This window comes from Schistocerca nitens, chromosome 9 (genome assembly GCF_023898315.1).
Source record: "Schistocerca nitens isolate TAMUIC-IGC-003100 chromosome 9, iqSchNite1.1, whole genome shotgun sequence".
Taxonomy (NCBI): Eukaryota; Metazoa; Arthropoda; class Insecta; order Orthoptera; family Acrididae; genus Schistocerca; species Schistocerca nitens.
Window position 1 is genome coordinate 315,388,839 of NC_064622.1, and position 16,137 is coordinate 315,404,975.

Genomic DNA, 16,137 nt, shown 5'->3' on the forward strand with positions numbered 1-16,137 from the left:
ATACATATGATAAGGTTGAAACCAACAACTAGAGCAGCAGAAGCAATTTGCAAAATTATAACAGCTACCAAAACACACTATTACTTTACACAAAGTGACTTGTCTTTATAACGTTATTATTAATATGCACTTCTAATACACGAGAGAGAGAGAGAGTAAACCTGAATATATAATTTCCTACTATTGCAGTTTTCCACTTTTACTGCAGTGAGACACAAAAATAACATATATGCAAGACACTGACTCACCTTCTGCGATTTGCAATAATAAGCAGTAATGTAATCATTTACTAAGCAAGAAACATTATAAGCCTCAGTCTTAAGAACTTTGAAGTTGGCAACAACACGTTAATAAGCATTTTTCACTAGGAAAATTATTTTTCAGTTCAAGAGGCTTTAATTAACAAAATCACTCTAGGCTCCAATGTACTTTCAGTAAGGACACTCGGTAATCAGTATAGTCCAAACGGTGAGGATCCTAAGAGGTTATGATGAGGAGAAAAGTCAAGGTAGATACACAAATTCAGATATAAATTACCTTATATTTCAGCACATTAGCACATCCTTTAAGCTGATCCTTCACCATACATCATAATGTCACTATGATGCAATGATTGCGCAATGTGGTGGCAACTGCATGCAGGTAGGTGGAATTGCAGGCCGATTTCTTGATGGCGATGATAGAGACAAATTCCAGAATATTTCCAACTATTCGAGCCCTTGGAGAGAAGCATGAAAATCCTCTCTCGGAAATCAGCACAATATGCGTCTTTCCCATGGAATAGCACGGACTCGTAACTCGTGTCCGTCTGGTGGCTCGTCTGCGACGGCTGTCCGTCTGCTGGCTCGTCTGCCTTCCGACTCCTTACCGACTGCGTGTGCTTTCCGACTGACTTCCTCGTCTACCTCCGGTGGCTACCAGTCCCACCTTTTTCCGCAAGGCCAAACACAATTTGCGCATTCTGATGCAATACCGTTCCCGTGGGGAACCACTACACCTTATGGTGCAATAATTGCTAAGATTCCTAAGTGAGGATCAGCAGTTTACATAACAACAAACAAACGCATTGGATAACACAGAACTTTTGCACATATTAACAAATAAAGAAATATACAGTTATGTGTTACCCATTCAATCACACACATTTACAGAAGTAACATTAAATAAATAAAAGCAAGATAAATCAGTAGATCATTAGAGCTATGGTGTTAGAGTCTGTCATATGAATTTGATAATGAGATCAGCGTCAAGGGCGAATGAGATTCACTGTGTTTTGTTGTGGAAGACAGATCCTATGTTGTATAGAAACAACTAATTATTTACAGGAAATGTGCGAGCATTCACCTTAACCATTTTGTCAATCCGTGCATGCATCATGGACAGACCTAAACTTCCCTACGTTGCCTCGTCATTAAACTGGACTCGTACATTTGCTGTAATACTTGAGTAGAAAGTCGCTGGCCTGTTTCTTGTTTTTCATTGGTCATTAATCTTCTGACTGGCTCAGGCGTCCCGCCACGAGATCCTCTGTCTCGTGCCAACCTCTCAATCTCAGAGTAGCACTTGCAAACTACGTTCTCAATTATTTGCTGGACGTATTCCAGTCTCTGCCTTCCTCTACATTTCTTACCCTCTATACCTCCCTCTGTTACAGTGGAAGTAATTCCCGATGTCTTAACACAAGTTCTGTCATCATGTCTCTTCTTCTTGTCAGCGTTTGCCGTACCCTCCTTACCTCTCCGATTCTGCGAGGAATCTCCTTATTCCTTACCTTATAAATCGACCTAATTTTCAGAATTCGTCTAGAGCACCACATCTCAGATAACTCCATTCTCTTCTGTTTCGGTTTTCCCACTGTCAATGTTTCGTTACTATACGTTGCTGCTTTCCAAACGTACATTCTCAGAAATTTGTTCCTCAATGTAAGGTCTGCGTTAGATTTATCCTTACCAGGAAAGCCGTTTTTCACCAGTGCTACTCTGCTTCGTTCATCAAGGGTTAGTTTCCTGCCTAGGTAGCAGAATTCCTTAACTTCGTCTACTTCGTGATTCCCAATTCTGATGCTAAGTTTATCTCTGTTCTCATTTCTGATACCAACCATTACTGCCGCCGTTCTTCAACTCACTCTCAATCCATATCTTGTACTCATTAATTTGTTCATCGATTTAATAGCTACTGTAATTCACTCTCTTTCAAATTCTAAAGGTGGCAGGGGTAAAATACAGGGAGCGAAAGCCTATTTACAATTTTTAAAGAAACCAGATGGAACTATAAGAGTCGAGGGGCATGAAATGGAAGCAGCGGTTGGGAACGGAGTGAGACAGGGTTGTAGCCTCTCCCCGTGATAGTCAATCTGTATATTGAGCAAGAAGTAAAGGAAACAAAAGAAAAATTAGGAGTAGGTATTAAAACCCATGGAGAAGAAATAAAAACTTTGAGGTTCGCCGATGACATTGTAATTCTGTCAGAGGCAGCAAAGGACTTGGAAAAGCAGTTGAACGGAATGGACAGTGTCTTGAAAGGAGGATATAAGATGAACAACAACAGAAACCAAACGAGCATAAAGGAATATAGTCGAAGTAAGTCGGGTGATGCTAAGGGAATTAGATTCGGAAATGAGACACATAAAGTAGTAAAGGAGTTTCGCTATTTGGGGAGCAAAGTAAGTGATGATGGTCGAAGCAGAGAGGATATAAAATTTGGATTGGCAATGACAAGGAAAGCGTTTCTGAAGAATAGAAATTTGTTAAGATCGAGTATAGATTTAAGTGTCTGGAAGTCGATTCTGAAAGTATTTATATGGAGTGTAGCCATGTATGGAAGTGAAACATGGACGATAAATAGTTTGGACAGGAAGAGAATAGAAGCTTTCGAAATGTGGTGCTACAGAAGAATGCTGAAGATGAGATGGGTAGATCACATGACTGATGAGGAGGTATTGAACAGAATTCGGGGAAGAGGAGTTTGTGGCACAACTTGACAAGAAGAAGGGACCGGGTGGTAGGACATGTTCTGAGGCAACAAGGGATCACAAATTTAGCATTGGAGGGCAGCGTGGAGGGTAAATATCGTAGAGGGAGACCAAGAGATGAATACACTAAGCAGATTCAGAAAGATGTAGGTTGCAGTACGTACTTCGAGATGAAGAAGCTTGCATAGGATACGGTAGCATGGACAGCTGCATCAAACCAGTCTCAGGACTGAACACCACAACAACAACAACAACAGTAAGTCTTCCTCGCGTTCACTAAGGATAGCAGTAACATTGACATCCTTTCACCTTGAATTTTAATTCCATTTCCGATATTGCTTGTTCAATGTACAGATCGAACGGTAATGGCGAAAGACTGCTTTGTTGTTCCCTTGCTGTTCTTGTACAGATTGTATATTAGCCCTCTTCTTCGGTATAGCTTTCAGCTATATTTTTCAAAATTTCGAACATCTTGCACCCTTTTATATTATGAACGCTCTTTCCAGGTAGACAAAACCTAATAACACGTCTTGATGTTACTCCAGTCTTTCTCCCATTACAAATCGCGACGTCAGAACTGCCCCTCTGTTACCTTTATATGTCGTACAGACAAACTAATCGTCATGTAAGAGAGCCTCAATTTGCTTTTCCATTCTTCTATACATTATTCCCGTCAGAATCTTGTATGCTTGAAGTTTGAAGCTAATTGTGCGATATTTCTCTCACTTGTCGGCTCCTTCTATCTTTAGAATAGTGTGGAAGATATTCTTGTGAAAGTCCGATGATACATTGTCAGTCTCATACAGTCTACACATCAATGAGAATAGTTCTTTTGTTACCACTTCCCCCAGTGAGTTTAGAAATTACGATGAAATGTTTTCCACCCCTTTGCCTTATTAGATCTTCAGTCGCCCAGAGATCTTATAAATTCTGAAAATACTGGGTTCCCTATCTATTCGCTGTCGACACCTGTTTCTTCTTCTGTCACATCATCAGAGAAGTCCTCCCATTTTTACAAGCCTTAAGTATACTCTTTCCACTTCTCTCCTGTGATTTGAACAGCGGAGTTTCCATTCCACTCTTAATGTGGCCGCCCTTGCTATTAATTTCATCGAAGGTTGTTTTGACTTTTCTGTATGCTGAGTCAGTCCTTTCGACAATCATTTCTTTTCAAATGGTTCAAATGGCTCTGAGCACTATGGGACTCAACTGCTGAGGTTATTAGTCCCCTAGAACTTAGAACTAGTTAAACCTAACTAACCTAAGGACATCACACGCATCCATGCCCGAGGCAGGATTCGAACCTGCGACCGTAGCGCTCTCGCGGTTCCAGACTGCAGCGCCAGAACCGCGCGGCCACTTCGGCCGGCCATTTCTTTTCAGATTTCTCCATATCTCTCATGTAGCCATTCCGCCTTAGCTTCTCTGCACTTCCTATTTATTTCATTCCTAAGTGACCAATACGTATCTGTGTTACTGGGCGTTCCTGAACATCTTTTTACTTTCCTCTTTCGTCGATTAGCTGACGTATTTCATCTGTTAAACAAGGATCTCTTGCAGTTACCTTCCTTGTACCTACGTTTTTCTTTCTAATTTGTGTTATTCCCCTTTTCAGAGACGTCCATTCCTTTTCAACTTAAATGCTACTGAGCTGTTCACTATCGTTGTCTCTATAGCGTCAGAGAACCTCTAGCGTATCTCTCCATTCCGTAATACTACTGTATTTCACTTTGTTGCCCACTGATTCTTCCTGAGTAGTCGCCCAAGCTTCGGTGTACTCTTCATCATTACTAAATTGTGGCCTGAGTTTAAATCTCTCCTGGGTATGTGTTACAATCCAATACCTCATTTCGGAATCTCAGTGTGATTATGATGTAATCTAACTTTACTCTTCCTGTATCTCTAGGCCATTCCCAAGTGCACCTTCTCCTCATGTGATTCTTGAATAGAGTATTCGCTATTACTAGCTAAAACTTTTGCAGAAGTCACTTTTGCCTTACTACTCTCTCATTCCTGCTACCAAGTCCATATCATAGGACAAAAATTTCTTCTACCCCTTCCCCTGCAACTGCCTTTCTCCTCTCTCATTCCTGTTACCAAACCCATTCTGTAACCTTTCCTTCTGCCTCTTACCCTTCAACTACGTTTCAGTCCCCATGACTGTAACGTCTCCTTTACGTACTGTTTTACGCTTTTAACATCTTCATATACTTTCTCTACGTCTTCATCTTCAGCTTGCGATGTCGGCATGTATACTTGAACTACAGTTGTCGGTGTTTGTTTGCTGTCGATTCTGATGACAAGAACCCTATTATTGATTTTTTCACAGTAACTCACTGTCTGCCCTACCTTCCTGTCCATAACGAATCCTACCCCCGGTGTACAGTTTTCTGTTTCTGCTGATATTATCCTATACTCGACTGACCAGAAAACCTTGTCTTCTTTTCATTTCACTTCACTGACCACCACACTATCTAGATCAGTCTTTAGCATTCCCCTTTTCAGTTTTTTAGCTTGACAATGACGTTCGAACTTTTGACATTCCACGCCACTTGTAGAATACCACACATTCGATGATTATTCAGTATTTTTCTCATGTTTGGCAATCCACTCAAGCACTAGTCCGGAATCTTTTGTCAATAGAGAGGTCATCATGACACTTTCTGAATTACAGGCTACCTGACCTGTGGATATACGCTATGTGCCTTTAATGCAGTGGTTTCCATTGCTGTCTGCATCCTCATGTCGTAGATCATGCTGATGCTTCCGCCTTTTAGGGACTTTTTCACACCGAGGGCAAGAGAGTGCCCAGAACTTCTGTCCACTCCTCCATCCTGTTTCACAATGATGTTGGGATATGGAGGGTTAATTCTTATGCCGGAAGTCTTTGATCGCTCTTGCTGCTGATCTTTATTCAAAATGTAAGCAGTAGCGTGGTTTGAACCCAGGAATTAGAATTTAGCGACTGCTAGTCAAAGACGCTAGCCCCTACCGTTTTTTATATGTTGTCACGGGAACTCGAACCAAGATATCCCGCTTATCGCGCGCTGTCAAATTAACCACTTTTTAAAAAAATATCAACTTAAATTGCTACTCAAAAAACAACAAAACCAAATCGAGCTATAGGTACTTGGCACCACCACTTTTACGGCTACAAAAGAAAAAAAAAACAACAGATTTTCCCCCGCGTATTAAGAAAAATGTGGTAATGTGACGCTCGCTCTGCAAGATATCAGCCCCCAAATAACTGACAAAATTATAAATTTGTGGGCATATTTTAAATGGTAATTAGTTCGCCCAACATCGACATGTGTGGACTCCGTGAAAGATAATCAACACAGGGAACCGAACAAAAAACAAACGCATTCCGACTTTCAATTAAGCGTAGCCACTTGGGGTGGAGAACAATCAATTTTCACTTTCAAAGACTAATGTCTGTCGACCACTATCACCCACGAAACAACAGCATTATCAAAAGCCCGAAATTCATCAACTTGTATCTGCCTTCGTTGATGAAGGCACCATACATAAGGCAAAAGGCATCAAACGCTGCACTGTCTTTTCTACCAATGTTGTTTTGTTGTTGTGGTCTTCAGTCCTGAGACTGGTTTGATGCAGCTCTCCATGCTACTCTATCCTGTGCAAGCTTCTTCATCTCCCAATATGTACTGCAGCCTACATCCTTCTGAATCTGTTTAGTGTATTCATCTCTTGGTCTCCCTCTACGATTTTTACCCTCCACGCTGCCCTCCAATACTAAATTGGTGATCCCTTGATGCCTCAGAACATGTCCTATCAACCGATCCCTTCTTCTTGTCAAGTTGTGCCATAAACTTCTCCCCAATTCTGTTCAATACCTCCTCATTGGTTATGTAATCTACTTATCTAACCTTCAGTATTCTTCTGTAGCACCACATTTCGAAAGCTTCTATTCTCTTCTTGATCAAACTATCTATCGTCCATGTTTCACTTCCATACATGTCTGCACTCCATACAAATACTTTCAGAAACGACTTCCTGACAAATCTATACTCGCTGTTAACAAATTTCTCATCTTCAGAAACGCTTTCCTTGCCATTGCCCGTCTACATTTTATATCCTCTCTACTTCGACCATCATCAGTTATTTGCTCCCCAAATAGCAAAACTCCTTTACTACTTTAAGTGCATTTCCTAATCCGATTCCCTCAGCATCACCTGACTTAATTCGACTACATTCCATTATTCTTGTTTTGCTTTTGTTGATGTTCATCTTATATCCTCCTTTCAAGACACTGTCCATTCCGTTCAACTGCTCTTTCAAGTCCTTTGCTGTCTCTGACAGAATTACAATGTCATCGGCGAACCTCGAGGTTTTTATTTCTTCTCCATGGATTTTAATACCTACTCCGAATTTTTCTTTTGTTTCCTTTACTGCTTGCTCAATATACAGATTGAATAACATCGGGGAGAGGCTACTACCCTGTCTCACTCCCTTCCCAACCAATGCTTCCCTTTCATGTCCCTCGACTCTTATAACTGTCATCTGGTTTCTGTACAAATTGTAAATTGCCTTTCGCTCCCTATATTTTACCCCTGCCACCTTCAGAATTTGAAAGAGATTATTCCAGTCAACATTGTCAAAAGCTTTCTCCAAGTTTACAAATGCTAGAATCGTAGGTTTGCCTTTTCTTAATCTAGCTTCTAAGATAAGCTGTAGGGTCAGTATTGCCTCACGTGTTCCAATATTTCTACGGAATCCAAACCGATCTTCCCCAAGGTCGGCTTCTACTACTTTTTCCATTCTTATGTACCGAATTCGCGTTAGTATTTTGCAGCCGTGACTTATTAAACTGACAGTTCGGTAATTTTCACATCTGTCAACGCCTGCTTTCTTTGGGATTGGAATTATTATATTCTTCTTGAAGTCTGATGGAATTTCGCCTGTCTCATACATCTGGTTCACCAGATGGTAGATTTTTGTCAGGACTGGCTCTCCCAAGGCTGTCAGTAGTTCTAATGGAATGTTGTCTACTCCCGGGGCCTTGTTTCGAGTCCGCAGCTCGTGGTCGTGCGGTAGCATTTTCGCTTCCCACGCCCGGGTTCCTGGGTTCGATTCCCGGTGGGGAACCTCTGGTTCTTTCAGTTTATCCAGGTCCCATCTCCTCAAATTCCCACCTTTTTGCAGTTTATTCAGTTTTAATCTACAGTTCATAACCAATAGATTGTGGTCAGAGTCCACATCTGCCCCTGGAAATGTCTTACAATTTAAAACCTGGTTCCGAAATCTCTGTCTTACCATTATATAATCTATCTGATATCCTCTAGTATCTTCAGGGTTCTTCCATGTATACAACCTTCTTTCATGATTCTTGAACCAAGTGTTAGCTATGATTAAGTTATGCTCTGCGCAGCCGGCCGTGGTGGCCAAGCGGTTAAAGGCGCTACAGTCTGGAACCGCGCAGCCGCTACGGTCGCAGGTTCGAATCCTGCCTCGGGCATGGATGTGTGTGATGTCCTTAGGTTAGTTAGGTTTAATTAGTTCTAAGTTCTAGGCGACTCATGACCGCAGAAGTTAAGTCGCATAGTGCTCAGAGCCATTTTTTTGCTCTGCGCAAAATTCTACCAGGCGGCTTCCTCTTTCATTTCTTAGCCCCAATCCATATTCACCTACTACGTTTCCTTCTCTCCCTTTTCCAACTGCCTAATTCCAGTCACCCATGACTATTAAATTTTCGTCTCCCTTCACTATCTGAATAATTTCTTTTATTTCATCATACATTTCTTCGATTTCTTCGTCATCTGCAGAGCTAGTTTGCATGTAAACTTGCACTACTGTAGTAGATGTGGGCTTCGTGTCTATCTTGGCCACAATAATGCGTTCACTATGTTGTTTGTAGTAGCTTACCCGAACTCCTATTTTTTTATTCATTATTAAACCTACTCCTGCATTACCCCTATTTGATTTTGTATTTGTAACTCTGTATTCACCTGACCAAAAGTCTTGTACCTCCTGCCACCGAACTTCGCTAATTTCCACTATATCTAACTTTAACCTATCCATTTCCCTTTTTAAATTTTCTAATCTACCTGCCCGATTAAGGGATCCGACATTCCACGCTCCGATCCATAGGACGCCAGTTTTCTTTCTCCTGATAACGACGTCCTCCTGAGTAGTCCCCGCCCGGAGATCCGAATGGGGGACTATTTTACCTCCGGAATGTTTTACCCAAGAGGACGCCATCATCATTTATCCATACAGTAAAGCTGCATAATTTGAAAAAATATTTCAGTCATAATTTAAAATCGATTCGTTCACTTTAGAAAGTTGTGGCGTCTATAAGATTTTCTGTGATACCTGCTATTCTCACTACATAGGACAAATAGGACGTGCTTTTACAACCAGATATAAACAATACCTTTTTAAAAAAAATGGCACTAGCCCCAAAAATTTGTCTTTTGCCGGCCATCTTCTGATTACAGGTCACGCGTCTAAAGCAATTTCCGATATCAACTTCTTGTACACCGAGATGAAAGGGCATAGATTAGACATTCTTGAGGAATTAGAGATTTTTAAACATTTTTTCGAAATGATAGCGTCATTCTCAATGAGCAGCTACAGTTCCGTAACAAAAATTTCTTCAACGGTATAAAGCCGTTACTTGACATCTACTATCGGGGACTCCTCGTGTAGTTCACTGAAATGTTTTTTTTTCCATCTAAGTGATCCCATAATTTTTCATTTATTAAATGGTGCATTGGTTGTATTTCATGTTATATCGTTTTCTACAGGCTGTGTCATTCAGCTCTTTCTGTATTTTCTATAATAACGTTTCTATGCTTCAAACGGTGCTTCTACGATCTGATGTAGACAAAATGTTACTTTATCTGTCACTGTTAAACAAAGTATTGCCTTTTACATTATCTACTGAACAACATTCACTTTAATTTCCGCCTGTCTACATTTGAACGTCAAGTAGCCAAGTTGTACCTGCGGCTACTAGAAGGCGCTCTCGCTGCAATGTAATATTCACCTGCCGCACTTGTTAACGCGGGCGCCTCAGTCCGTTGCAACCTGTGGCTGTACAAGTATGAGCAGCCCTTAGAGGCTCGCCTTCACACATCCCTTTCAAATATTTTGTGACTAAAGCCCTTCTGGCATGTTATTTATTTTATACGTGACATGTAATTACTGTCTATGTCTTGTATTGTTAGTCAGTGCTTACATCTTTTCTTATAAAATTTTTTCCCATAAATTTGTAATTAGATTATAGACCACTTTAAATGTCTAAAATCTGATGAAGGCACTCGTCGAAGTGTTGAAACCTGGTTAATAAGACCAAAAAATTGTGTCCGAGGACTCATTTGTTTCAGTTTTAATGTAGAAACGGTTGCTGAACCAAGCAGCTATGTTAAAAAAGAAAAAAAAATAAACATAATTGTTAGAAAACATAAAAAAATGGTCGTTATGAGAAAATAGATACGAAATCTTCGGCGGCACTTCTAATCTTCGAGTTCTTGAAATCTCATTAACGAATTTAGTTTGTGTACTTTTTCTGTTTTCAGCACTCGTTATTGTGTGTTAGGTTCTCTACGTCTATAGTGATACAAGCCACATGACGGATGGCCACAGATTTTTGCTTCAGGTGGCTACCAATCTTTGTAATCAAAAAAGTGATATGTCCTTACCATAATAAACACTGGTGAAAAAGTTTAAATAGACGGTTTCGTTGTAGTGAAACGGATAAAACCAGTTGTTGTTTCATCAGGTGCAATAGCTAGCTCTCTTTGATAGTAACATTCAACGAATAGGACTGAAATATCCTTATGCAGGCTCTGAATGGAGCACAGAGCATAGGTAAAGTGGCTTCATAGCGCAAGGAATGTGGTGCTTGGTATTTTCGTCGGCACCGCTCTACTAGCCGCAACATGTGCGGTTTGGATCACGATTTATCCGCTCACCTCACTTAATAAGCAGCGTACACACAAGTGTAGCTTTAAACCACAAACATTGAAAATATTTTCTCTGTAGTGCCACCTTCCCCCTTTCTTACGACGCCTGGATGATCCCTCCGCAGAATTTACTTCACGAATGTACTCCACCAAACCTTGCTTTCATGTTGCCAGGTCATTGGATCCCTCCTCGACTCTAACGCTCAGGTTGTGAGCCTGCCCTCTGACGGCTACGACCCACCAGGTGGTCTCGCAGTGACGGTGACCGGTTGGGGAACCACGTACACGGACGGGCCAGCAGCCAGCACCCTGCAGAAGGTCGACATCGGCATCGTGGACCGCAGCACCTGCAGGAGCATCTTCGCCAACAACACTGTGACCGACCGCATGGTGTGCGCCGGCGAGGCAGGCAGGAGCGTCTGCAACGGAGACTCCGGCGGCCCCCTGGTCAGCGGCAGCACCCAGGTGGGCATCGTCTCCTGGGGAAATCCAGAGTGCGAGGCCGCCCCCGGGGTCTACGCCAGTGTCGGCAGCCTGCGCTCCTGGATCCGAACTGCAACTGCTGTCTGAACCTCCTGGCGCTCACTCTTCTACACTTAGCACAGTGGCAATCGATAACCTCGCTGCTGCGCCCTCTTGAACTCCAGGCAATGACAATCCTGACAATTACATCCGTTTGCACTAAAGGGCATATTTTGATAATAAAGAATTGTGCATAACTTAATACTTTCAACGTTATAATCGTGTCTTTATTTATCTGGCAGCCAGAACCTAACATAATTAACATCACTCCATCCCTGTAGTAGCTTGCCATGGTTGTCTGAAATTGCTTCAGTTTTCTTCTTTTGCTACTGCCTTTATCCCGCATATTGCGCAGGGTCGGCAGGGTTAAATGCGGATTTGGCATGGTTAATTTTAAGGGGTGGCCGGATGCCCTTCCTGACACCACCCCATAACCCCCGGGACGGAAATAGTGTACCACAGCTGTCTGCGTCTAGTGTAAATCGTGAAAGAGTGTGAATGTGTTACAAATGTCTGCGAATGGCGTAACTGAGGTGGGACGTGGGGACCAGCCCGGTATTCACCTAGTAGGATGTGGAAAACCGCTTAAAAACCACATCCAGGCTGGTCGGCACACCGGCCGCCAGGCGGATTCGATCCGGGCCCGGCGCGCCTACCCGAATCCAGGAAGTAGCGCGTTAGCGCTCTCGGCTATCCTGGCGGGTGCTGAAATTGCCTCAGTATCTATGGCATAATTATAGTTTCTAGATTCTGACGCAAAGTACGTGATTTGGTAGCCGAAGAACATAAAACTGCATTTATTCAACCTTTTTCTCAAGTCAGATATTCATAGGGAAATGCCATGACTGCACACTGGTAACCTTTGCAACCTCATACTAACGCTAAGGTATAACTTTTGTAAAAGGGAACATAACGCACATTATGAAAAACGTGCCTATATGTAGTGTCACTGACGTATTCAGTATGTGAGTTCAAGACACAGCTAACAAACAATCAGTACCTTAAAAAAACAGCGATGATAACAACGGGAACTACACTGAAGCGCCAAGGAAACTTGCATAGGAATGCTTATTGAAATACAGAGATATGTAAACAGGCAGAATACGGCGCTGCGGTCGGTAACTCCTATGTAAGAGATTAAGTGTCTGGCGCAGTTGTTAGATCGGTTACTGCTGCTACAATGGCAGGTTAGCAAGAATTAAGTGAATTTGTACGTGATGTTATAGTCGGCGCATGAGCGGTGGGGGACAGCATGTCGGAGGCAGCGATGAAGTGGGGATATCCCCGTGCGTCCGTTTCACGAGTGTACCGTGAATACGAGGACCCGGTAAAACATCAAATGTCCGACATTGGCGCGGCCGGGAAAAGATTCTGCAAGAACGGTGCCAACGACGACTGAAGAGAATCGTTCAATGTGGCTTAAGTGGAGCCCTTCCGCAGATTTTTGCAGGTTTCAATGCTGAGTCATCAACAAGAGTTAGCGTGCGAAGCATTCAATGAAACATGTTCGATATGGGCTTTCGGAGCCGGAGGCTCACTCATGGATCCTTGATGACTGCACGAAACAAAGATTTACACTTCGCCTGGGTCCTTGAACATCGACATTGGACTGTTTATGACTGGAAACATGTTGCCTGGTCGGACGAGTGTCGTTTCAAATTGTATCGAGAGGATGGACGTGTACGGGTATGGAGACAACCTCAAGGCTGGATGTCAGCAGGGGACTGTTCAGGCTGGTGGAGGGTCTGTAATGGTGTGGGACGTGTGCTGTTGGAGTGATATGGAACTCCTGATCCATCTAGATACAACTCTGACAGGTGACACGTACGTAAGCATCCTGTCTGATCGCCTGCATCCATTCGTGTCCATTGTGCATTCCGACAGACTTTGGCAATCCCAGCAGGACAATGCGACACCCCATACGTCCAGAATTGCTACAGAGTTACTCCAGGCACACTCTTCTGAATTTAAACACTTCCGCTGGCCACGAAACTCTCCCGACATGAACATTATTAAGCATATCTGGGATGCTTAGCAACGTGCTGTTCTCCGCCCCCTCGCACTCTTACGGATTTGTGGGTAGACCTGCAGGATTCGTGGTGTCAGTTCCCTCCAGCACTATTTCAGACATTAGTCTAGTCTATGCAACCCTTGTTGCGGCAATTCTGCACTCTCAGGCCCTCTACACGATATGAGGTGGGTGTACCAATTTCTTTGGCCCTTCAGTGTAGGTATTAGAAATATGATGCTATCGACCAATTGGAACTCATTCGAAATAAGAAACATCAATAATGAAAGTTACTACTGCCATCGATGTAAAGAGAATAATACCTCCATGACACAAAAAAGTGTCAAATGAAGTGTAAAATATATTTTTAAAACAAAATTAGGAATGATAACTTCAGCATTTTACTACGCAACAGAGGACAAGTTTTTAGAAACATCAACATTGAACAAGATGGTAATGAGGAAAGGCTGACTTTTTGTACAAGAGGACAAAATTTAAGAATTGGACAAAAGAAACTGTAGAGTTTAAGTGAACAGAATGATGTAAATACTTAAACAGTGGAGGTTGTACACAGTGAGGTAGTCTATGGTGACAGCAGAAATTATAGCTTTTAAGTAGAAAGAATGATAAAAATATTTATGTAATGGAACCTGTACACAATGAGAGATTCTTGTGTGCCAGAAGAAACAGTAGCAGTACTGTGGAAAAGTAGCATCTCTGAAAAGCAGAACTGTTTATCAAGTGCGATGTTCCACTGGTTCCTTGCAGCGATATCGGGTGTCGAAGTACAGTACGATCGGGAGCAGAGACTTCTTGTTACTTAATCTTCCTAACCCTATTATTTCAGCACACTGCAGTTTCTGCTGAAAGTTAAGATTACAATTCCAACATCCAGCTGTCAAAATAAAGGTGAGACTTCGTTTCATTAATTTCTCGTGTCATATACTCTCGCATACAAAAAATGTGCGCAATAAGTAGTTACTTTATGCACAACATAGCATAAACATTGATAAGGAGAATGTCGAAAAACGTACTGTCATAATTAAGAGATGTCAACTGTATGTACCTTGTGGTGATAATTGAAGTGCATCTACTCACTGAGGTCGATTGTGGGCTGTAATTACCGTATGGCATCGAAACGTGGTAAAAATGCTAATGCGTTGACGCTGAACCTGTTTACGGTGTCCACCAGGAAAATATCTTGTACTGTGCAGTGTGTATAACAGTATGGTATCCATGCTGTCATTTGACGTGCCATAACGTGAGCGAACATCATGGCTGTCGAGAAGAGAGACCGTGCGCTGTTAGTGACACAGTCTTATGTGAATGGCGGCAATTACAGTGCTGCATTGAGACAGTATCGCCGACTCAGAGGTCTGTGGAAGATTTAATGTCATTAACTGATTTAAAGAAGATGATAACGAAATTCTAATGGTGAGGCACCTGTACGGGAAGAAAGGCGTCCTCTCATGACGGTAGTCATCGACGAGGTTGCTGCAGTTCTTACTGACCATGCAGCGTGTGCTAGGCATAGTGCTAGTGTTCGTGCAGTGTCACGCTAGATGGTCAACAGTACCAAACGTTTGGGGTCTATTTTACACTGGTACCCGTAAAAGATCCAGACAGTACAGCAACTGAAACCTCACGATCCACAGCAACAACAGAATGCAGTGAGCGAACGGAACTGCTGAATTTAGGGTACTATTAAGCCGCATGTCGTGCCGAAAAGCTATTGGACTCACCCCATGTGACTGTGTGGCCTGGATTCAACCGCATCTTTAATCCCGGCCCGTTCATCTTTAAAGTGAATACACCAAGATGGGCTGTCAAGTGTACCGTGACAGCTCCACGGTATGGAGACCAACTCGGCCAGCGAGTGACTCCTGTTTTGGAAGAGCGCAACTCTGTGAAAACCGCTGTTTTCGAGCAAGACAGTGTGACTCCACGTCGCTCGCCCACTGAAAGATCTGCTTGATGTAACCATTTACGTTCGTGCTATCTCCAGAGCTTTTCCAGATACACGACCTGCAAATCATTTCAGCAATGCATGTGACTTTCGGCTCTGGGGATATCTAACAGAAAGCGTTTATCAGGGCCTCATATTGTTTCTGTCTGATCTAAAGGCCAGTATTCAGGAACACATTGCTCAGATTCCGTCAGAACTGCAACAAGGAATTGTTGGTCATGTCGTTTTGCAGATGCAGCATCTCGTCTACAAATACGGCGCACTTACGGAACAAACTGTGTAAGGAGCGCTCAATGATTAAATCAATATTATGGGTTTCTCTCTTATTTGAACATCTCTGTCCACCTCCCGTTCCTAAGACATTACGTAGGGCAACAATTCTATACATCTATCACATTCACAGCGCCAAATTTACACCTGTTTGCCAAAATTGGAAGTACGTTTTTGCAGATTAAATCGGTTTCCATTAACACATTAGCATAAGTGATACGTGATTCCTTAGTCGTACCAAACTTGCACAGTATATTTTAAATTCAATAAAAGAGGAAGCAGGATGGAATCATGGTTGGTAGACAAACTTTGTAATTAAGACACTTTATTGGCATTACGTCTTTAAAAAAATAATTTGAGAATTATAAATTGTGGACGAGCCACTAGATAAAACTTTGCAAATACAATTAGAAACCCAACGTACTAAGTACTCTAAAAAACAATTTCAAATTAAGAAAAGGGGGTTTCT

General features: G+C 42.2%; 1 protein-coding gene across 4 annotated transcripts in view; it reads left to right on the forward strand.

Annotated features, from left to right (window-relative positions):
- The window catches only part of LOC126202960 (trypsin delta-like), a 272,697-nt gene extending 261,069 nt beyond the window's left edge, over positions 1–11,628 (forward strand). Inside the window, exon 3 of one of the 4 annotated variants that reach the window (XM_049937085.1) lies at positions 11,147–11,628. In XM_049937085.1, coding sequence (XP_049793042.1) covers positions 11,147–11,472 — 326 coding nt within the window. In that variant the 3' untranslated portion in view covers positions 11,473–11,628. Of the gene's footprint in view, positions 1–11,076 lie in introns of all 4 variants that reach the window. The other 3 variants (XM_049937088.1, XM_049937087.1, XM_049937086.1) reach the window with 3 other exon arrangements.
- Positions 11,629–16,137: the final 4,509 nt, after the last annotated feature.